This window comes from Salvelinus alpinus, chromosome 7 (assembly GCF_045679555.1).
Source record: "Salvelinus alpinus chromosome 7, SLU_Salpinus.1, whole genome shotgun sequence".
Taxonomy (NCBI): Eukaryota; Metazoa; Chordata; class Actinopteri; order Salmoniformes; family Salmonidae; genus Salvelinus; species Salvelinus alpinus.
In genome coordinates, this window is record NC_092092.1 from 74,303,812 (window position 1) to 74,312,588 (window position 8,777).

The window sequence follows — 8,777 nt, forward strand, 5'->3', positions numbered from 1 at the left end:
AGAGAGAGAGAGAGAGAGAGAGAGAGAGAGAGAGAGAGAGAGAGAGAGAGAGAGAGAGAGAGAGAGAGAGAGAGAGAGAGAGAGAGAGAGAGAGAGAGAGAGAGAGAGAGAGAGAGAGAGAGAGAGAGAGGAAAAGAGACAGAGAGAGAGAGAGGAAAAGAGACAGAGAGAGAGAGAGGAAAAGAGACAGAGAGAGAGAGAGAGAGAGAGAGAGAGAGAGAGAGAGAGAGAGAGAGAGAGAGAGAGAGAGAGAGAGAGAGAGAGAGAGAGAGAGATGGTAGTCAATGGTAGGCTTCGAGGGGACTCCTATGGTAGGTACACCTATAGCTCATCTCTTGGCAGTAGCACTGTAGACTACTTTATCACTGACCTCAACCCAGAGTCTCTCAGAGCGTTCACAGTCAGCCCACTGACACCCCTATCAGACCACAGCAAAATCACAGTCTACTTGAACAGAGCAATACTCAATCATGAGGCATCAAAGCCAAAGGAACTGAGTAACATTAAGAAATGCTATAGATGGAAGGAATGCAGTTTGGAAACCTACCAAAAAACAATTAGGCAACAGCAAATTCAATCCCTTTTAGACAACTTCCTGGGTAAAACGTTCCACTGCAATAGTGAAGGTGTAAACTTGGCAGTAGAAAATCTTAACAGTATATTTGACCTCTCAGCTTCCCTATCAAATCTAAAAATCTCAAATAGAAAACCGAAGAAAATGAACAACAATGACAAATGGTTTGATAAAGAATGCAAAAATCTAAGAAAGAAATTGAGAAACCTGTCCAACCAAAAACATAGAGACCCGGAAAACCTGAGTCTACGCCTTCACTATGGTGAATCACTAAAACAATACAGAAATACACTACGGAAAAAGAAGGAACAGCACGTCAGAAATCAGCTCAATGTAATTGAAGAATCCATAGACTCTAACCAATTCTGGGAAAATTGGAAAACACTAAACAAACAACAACACGAAGAATTATCTATCCAAAATGGAGATGTATGGGTAAACCACTTCTCCAATCTTTTTGGCTCTATAACAAAGAATAAAGAGCAAAAACATATACATGATCAAATACAAATCCTAGAATCAACTATTAAAGACTACCAGAACCCACTGGATTCTCCAATTACCTTGAATGAGTTACAGGACAAAATAAAAACCCTCCAACCCAAAAAGGCCTGTGGTGTTGATGGTATCCTTAATGAAATGATCAAATATACAGACAACAAATTCCAATTGGCTATATTAAAACTCTTTAACATCGTCCTTAGCTCTGGCATCTTCCCCAATATTTGGAACCAAGGACTGATCACCCCAATCCACAAAAGTGGAGACAAATTTGACCCCAATAACTACCGTGGAATATGCGTCAACAGTAACCTTGGGAAAATACTCTGCATTATCATTAACAGCAGACTCGTACATTTCCTCAATGAAAACAATGTACTGAGCAAATGTCAAATTGGCTTTTTACCAAATTACCGTACAACAGACCATGTATTCACCCTACACACCCTAATTGACAACCAAACAAACCAAAACAAAGGCAAAGTCTTCTCATGCTTTGTTGATTTCAAAAAAGCCTTCGACTCAATTTGGCATGAGGGTCTGCTATACAAATTGATGGAAAGTGGTGTTGGGGGTAAAACATACGACATTATAAAATCCATGTACTCAAACAACAAGTGTGCGGTTAAAATTGGCAAAAAACACACACATTTCTTCTCACAGGGTCGTGGGGTGAGACAGGGATGCAGCTTAAGCCCCACCCTCTTCAACATATATATCAACGAATTGGCGAGGGCATTAGAACAGTCTGCAGCACCTGGCCTCACCCTACTAGAATCCGAAGTCAAATGTCTACTGTTTGCTGATGATCTGGTGCTTCTGTCACCAACCAAGGAGGGCCTACAGCAGCACCTAGATCTTCTGCACAGATTCTGTCAGACCTGGGCCCTGACAGTAAATCTCAGTAAGACCAAAATAATGGTATTCCAAAAAAGGTCCAGTCGCCAGGACCACAAATTCCATCTAGACACCGTTGCCCTAGAGCACACAAAAAACTATACATACCTCGGCCTAAACCTCAGCACCACAGGTAACTTCCACAAAGCTGTGAACGATCTGAGAGACAAGGCAAGAAGGGCATTCTATGCCATCAAAAGGAACATAAATTTCAACATACCAATTAGGATCTGGCTAAAAATACTTGAATCAGTCATAGAGCCCATTGCCCTTTATGGTTGTGAGGTCTGGGGTCCGCTCACCAACCAATATTTCACAAAATGGGACAAACACCAAATTGAGACTCTGCATGCAGAATTCTGCAAAAATATCCTCCGTGTACAACGTAGAACACCAAATAATGCATGCAGAGCAGAATTAGGCCGATACCCACTAATTATCAAAATCCAGAAAAGAGCCGTTAAATTCTACAACCACCTAAAAGGAAGCGATTCCCAAACCTTCCATAACAAAGCCATCACCTAAAGAGAGATGAACCTGGAGAAGAGTCCCCTAAGCAAGCTGGTCCTGAGGCTCTGTTCACAAACACAAACACACCCCACAGAGCCCCAGGACAGCAGCACAATTAGACCCAACCAAATCATGAGAAAACAAAAAGAGAATTACTTGACACATTGGAAAGAATTAACAAAAAAACAGAGCAAACTAGAATGCTATTTGGCCCTAAACAGAGAGTACACAGTGGCAGAATACCTGACCACTGTGACTGACCCAAACTTAAGGAAAGCTTTGACTATGTACAGACTCAGTGAGCATAGCCTTGCTATTGAGAAAGGCCGCCGTAGGCAGACATGGCTCTCAAGAGAAGACAGGCTATGTGCACACTGCCCACAAAATGAGGTGGAAACTGAGCTGCACTTCCTAACCTCCTGCCCAATGTATGACCATATTAGAGAGACATATTTCCCTCAGATTACACAGATCCACAAAGAATTCGAAACCAAATCCAATTATGATAAACTCCCATATCTACTGGGTGAAATTCCACAGTGTGCCATCACAGCAGCAAGATTTGTGACCTGTTGCCACAAGAAAAGGGCAACCAGTGAAGAACAAACACCATTGTAAATACAACCCATATTTATGCTTATTTATTTTAACTTGTGTGCTTTAACCATTTGTACATTGTTACAACACTGTATATATATAATATAACATTTGTAATGTCTTTATTGTTTTGAAACTTCTGTATGTGTAATGTTTACTGTTAATTTGTATTGTTTATTTCACTTTTGTATAATATCTACCTCAATTGCTTTGGCAATGTTAACACATGTTTCCCATGCCAATAAAGCCCCTTGAATTGAATTGAATTGAAATTGAGAGGAAGAGACAGAGAGAGAGAGAGAGAGAGAGAGAGAGAGAGAGAGAGAGAGAGAGAGGAAAAGAGACAGAGAGAGAGAGAGAGAGAGGAAAAGAGACAGAGAGAGAGAGAGAGAGAGAGAGAGAGAGAGGAAAAGAGAGAGAGAGAGAGAGAGAGAGAGAGAGAGAGAGAGGAAAAGAGACAGAGAGAGAGAGAGAGAGAGGAAAAGAGACAGAGAGAGAGAGAGAGAGAGGAAAAGAGACAGAGAGAGAGAGAGAGAGAGAGGAAAAGAGACAGAGAGAGAGAGAGAGAGAGAGGAAAAGAGAGAGAGAGAGAGAGAGAGAGAGAGAGGAAAAGAGACAGAGAGAGAGAGAGAGAGAGAGGAAAAGAGACAGAGAGAGAGAGAGAGAGAGAGAGAGGAAAAGAGACAGAGAGAGAGAGGAAAAGAGACAGAGAGAGAGAGAGAGAGAGAGAGAGAGAGAGAGAGAGAGAGAGAGAGAGAGAGAGAGAGGAAAAGAGACAGAGAGAGAGAGAGAGAGGAAAAGAGACCGAGAGAGAGAGAGAGAGGAAAAGAGACAGAGAGAGAGAGAGAGAGGAAAAGAGACAGAGAGAGAGAGAGGAAAAGAGACAGAGAGAGAGAGAGGAAAAGAGACAGAGAGAGAGAGAGGAAAAGAGACAGAGACAGACAGAGAGAGGAAAAGAGACAGAGACAGACAGAGAGAGGAAAAGAGACAGAGACAGACAGAGAGAGGAAAAGAGACAGAGAGAGAGAGAGGAAAAGAGACAGAGAGAGAGAGAGGAAAAGAGACAGAGACAGACAGAGAGAGGAAAAGAGACAGAGACAGACAGAGAGAGGAAAAGAGACAGAGAGAGAGAGAGGAAAAGAGACAGAGAGAGAGAGAGGAAAAGAGACAGAGACAGACAGAGAGAGGAAAAGAGACAGAGACAGACAGAGAGAGGAAAAGAGACAGAGAGAGAGAGAGGAAAAGAGACAGAGAGAGAGAGAGGAAAAGAGACAGAGACAGACAGAGAGAGGAAAAGAGACAGAGACAGACAGAGAGAGGAAAAGAGACAGAGACAGACAGAGAGAGGAAAAGAGACAGAGACAGACAGAGAGTGGAAAAGAGACAGAGACAGACAGAGAGTGGAAAAGAGACAGAGAGTGGAAAAGAGACAGAGAGTGGAAAAGAGACAGAGAGTGGAAAAGAGACAGAGAGTGGAAAAGAGACAGACAGAGAGTGGAAAAGAGACAGAGAGACAGAGACAGACAGAGAGTGGAAAAGAGACAGAGAGACAGAGACAGACAGAGTGGAAAAGAGACAGAGAGACAGAGACAGACAGATAGTGGAAAAGAGACAGAGAGACAGAGACAGACAGATAGTGGAAAAGAGACAGAGAGACAGAGACAGACAGAGAGTGGAAAAGAGACAGAGAGACAGAGACAGACAGAGAGTGAAAAGAGACAGAGAGACAGAGACAGACAGAGAGTGGAAAAGAGACAGAGAGATAGAGACAGAGACAGAGACAGACAGAGAGTGGAAGAGATATTGTGAAGATAGCTAATCATCCTAATCGTCAGTGGTCTCCTACTTAATGATACTTCAGTCTGTGAGTGGAATAATAATAATGCCTTCATAGCGACCCCTCTGTTCAACAGCTCCTACACTGAGTGTTCCTCCCAAATGGCACCCTATTCCTAGGTAGTGCACTAGGACCCATTGGGCTCTGGTCAATAGTAGGGCACTCGGTTGGAAAAATTGTGTCATTTGGGACAGTCATTTTGCCCTCCTTCTGTAATTAGCACAACCATCCCTCTGGGCCACCTAGACACATTACGCATAGGGTGAGGGAGATGATGAGGTGTCTGAGAGAGTGAGAGATGAAGGGAGAACGATAGAAAGACAGAGAGAGAAAGAGAGAGAGAGAGAGAGAGAGAGAGCGAGAGAGCGAGCGAGAGAGCGAGAGAAGGCCTGAGCTGCATAATCACAGAGTATTATGTAAGGTTCCTGTACAGATCAGTGTAATATTAATTTCCTGTACAGATCAGTGTAATAATAATGTCCTGTACATATCAGTGTACTATTCATTTCCTGTACAGATCAGTGTAATATTAATTTCCTGTACAGATCAGTGTATAGTACTAAATCCTATTTCCAACCAGCTTCCTCCGTCTGTCTCAGGTGGCTCTGAGAGTGAGGCTTCAGCACACACTGGGAGCCCTGTTTCTGTCTCCAGTGTTCCGAGCTTCCGGCTCGTGTGTTTCGAGAACGGCCCGTTTACCTGCGGTCCCAGAGGCAGCCATTAACGGTAAGAGTCTGTAATGAGGCCTGGGGTCTCTAACGGCTGCTGGGCCTGCTAGCTCTAATGGTCTATGAGACCTTGGAGACAGAGACAGAGAGGCAGGAGGAAGGACAGGACTGTTAGCTCTAATGGTCTATTAGACCTTGGAGACAGAGACAGAGAGGCAGGAGGGAGGACAGGACTGTTAGCTCTAATGGTCTATGAGACCTTGGAGACAGAGACAGAGAGGCAGGAGGGAGGACAGGACTGTTAGCTCTAATGGTCTATTAGACCTTGGAGACAGAGACAGAGAGGCAGGAGGGAGGACAGGACTGTTAGCTCTAATGGTCTATTAGACCTTGGAGACAGAGACAGAGAGGCAGGAGGGAGGACAGGCCTGCTAGCTCTAATGGTCTATTAGACCTTGGAGACAGAGACAGAGAGGCAGGAGGGAGGACAGGACTGTTAGCTCTAATGGTCTATGAGACCTTGGAGACAGAGACAGAGAGGCAGGAGGGAGGACAGGCCTGTTAGCTCTAATGGTCTATTAGACCTTGGAGACAGAGACAGAGAGGCAGGAGGGAGGACAGGCCTGTTAGCTCTAATGGTCTATTAGACCTTGGAGACAGAGACAGAGAGGCAGGAGGGAGGACAGGCCTGTTAGCTCTAATGGTCTATTAGACCTTGGAGACAGAGACAGAGAGGCAGGAGGGAGGACAGGCCTGTTAGCTCTAATGGTCTATGAGACCTTGGAGACAGAGACAGAGAGGCAGGAGGAAGGACAGGACTGTTAGCTCTAATGGTCTATTAGACCTTGGAGACAGAGACAGAGAGGCAGGAGGGAGGACAGGACTGTTAGCTCTAATGGTCTATTAGACCTTGGAGACAGAGACAGAGAGGCAGGAGGAAGGACAGGCCTGTTAGCTCTAATGGTCTATTAGACCTTGGAGACAGAGACAGAGAGGCAGGAGGGAGGACAGGCCTGCTAGCTCTAATGGTCTATTAGACCTTGGAGACAGAGACAGAGAGGCAGGAGGGAGGACAGGCCTGCTAGCTCTAATGGTCTATTAGACCTTGGAGACAGAGACAGAGAGGCAGGAGGGAGGACAGGCCTGCTAGCTCTAATGGTCTATGAGACCTTGGAGACAGAGACAGAGAGGCAGGAGGTCTTCTAGCTTCTGCTGTGTTCTCACTGCTCATTACTGGAGCAATCTCATCAAATGGGCTTCTCTCACTGTTTAAAGGACCAAACACATCTCACAGTATTTTGTTCATTAGTCCACTGTTAATATGGTCCCAAACATTGTGCATGTTAGCAGTTAAGTTTTAAAAATCAAAATGTGTGGAGATACGTTTCGCATGATATGATGACATGGTGAGGCATGCAACATTTTTTGGGACCATATCAGTGGACTAATGAACAAAACCCTACATATGTTTTTTGAGTAAAGTAATAAATGAAGACTCTCAGACTGTTATAGACTGCAGCTACAGCATTGGTATCTGAACACACACACACACACACACACACACACACACACACACGCACGCACGCACGCACGCACGCACACGCACACGCACATACGCACACACCATAAACACACACACAGACACATACCCACCACAGGCCAGGAGATAAAGCCAGCCGTGTTGTAGAAGCTATTTATAACCCAGAGAGAGACAGACTGATGCAGAGGCACAGAGCACTTCACACACAGAGGAGAAGGGAGGAGAGGAGGGGAGAGGTGAGGAGAGGTGAGGAGATGAGAGGTGAGGAGGGGAGATGTGATGAGAGGAGATGAGAGGTGAGGAGGGGAGATGAGAGGTGAGGAGGGGAGAGGAGATGTGATGAGAGGAGAGGAGAGGTGAGGAGGGGAGAGGAGAGGAGAGGAGATGTGATGAGAGGAGAGGAGAGGTGAGGAGGGGAGAGGAGATGTGAGGAGGGGAGAGGGGAGGAGATGTGATGAGAGGAGATGAGATGTGGTGAGAAGGGAAGATGTGATGAGAGGAGATGAGAGGTGAGGAGGGGAGATGAGAAGTGAGGTGAGGAGGGGAGAGGAGGTGTGATGAGAGGAGATGAGAGGTGAGGAGGGAAGATGAGATGTGAGGAGGGGAGAGGAGATGTGAGGAGGGGAGAGGAGAGGTGAGGAGGGGAGAGGTGAGGAGGGGAGAGGAGAGGAAAGGTGAAAAGAGGAGAAGAGAAGAGAGGAGAGGAGAAGAGAAGAGAAGAGAGGAGAGGAGAGGAGAGGAGAGGAGAGGAGAGGAGAGGAGAGGAGGAGGAGAGGAGAGGAGAGGAGAGGAGAGGAGAGGAGAGGAGAGGAGAGGAGAGGAAAGGTGAAAAGAGAAGAGGTGAGGTGAGGTGAGGTGAGGAGAGGAGATGAGAGGGGAGGGCCACAGAGGGCAGTATAGGTCCCCAGGGGGAGTGTGTATGAGTGCTCACCTCCAGAACCTGTCCACTGATGTATCTGCTGCACGTCTCACACTTAATCCCAAACTGGGAGTGGTAATCAGACTCACAGTACGGCACATTGTCCCTGAAACACAAAGGCAAAAAATTACAATCAAAGGTGTGTATATGTGTCTGTCTGTCTGTGTGTGTGTGTGTGTGTGTGTGGTGTGTCTGTCTGTCTGTCTGTCTGCATGCCCAAATGCCTGTGTGTATATACGTCTGTGTGTGGTTGTGTGTGTGTGTGTGGTTTCTGTCTGTGTGTGTGTGTGTGTGGTGTGTCTATCTGTGTGTGTGCATGCCCAAGTGTCTGTGTGTATATACGTCTGCGTGTGTGGTTGTGTGTGTGTGTGTGTGTGTGTGTGTGTGTGTGTGTGTGTGTGTGTGTGTGTGTGTGTGTGTGTGTGTGTGTGTGTGTGTGTGTGTGTGTGTGTGTGTGTGTATGTGTGTACTGACTTGCTGATGTATTCCCCAGTGAGGACCATGTTGCAGGTTTGACACTTGAAGCAGCTGACATGCCACTGTTTCTCCAACGCCAGCAGAGACTGTCCCTGTTTTATATCCTCTCCACACCCTGAACAGTCTGGAGAGAGAGGGAGGTAGAGGGAGAGGAGGGGGGAGATGGGGAGAGGAAGGGGGAGAGGAGGGGGGAGAGGGAGAAGAGGAGGGGGAGATGGGGAGAGGGAGAGGGGGGGGAGAGGGAGAGAAGGGGGAGA

The 8,777-nt window shown here is 46.2% G+C and overlaps 1 protein-coding gene across 1 annotated transcript in view; it reads right to left on the reverse strand.

The window, feature by feature from the left end:
• LOC139581652 (actin-binding LIM protein 3-like) overlaps positions 1 to 8,777 on the reverse strand; it is a 94,368-nt gene that overhangs the window by 42,020 nt on the left and 43,571 nt on the right. The window contains exons 5-6 of the mRNA XM_071411637.1: positions 8,518 to 8,644; positions 8,056 to 8,149 (exon numbers count right to left, since the gene is read on the reverse strand). Of these exons, the coding sequence (XP_071267738.1) occupies positions 8,056 to 8,149; positions 8,518 to 8,644 (221 nt within the window). The remainder of the gene's footprint in view (positions 1 to 8,055; positions 8,150 to 8,517; positions 8,645 to 8,777) is intronic.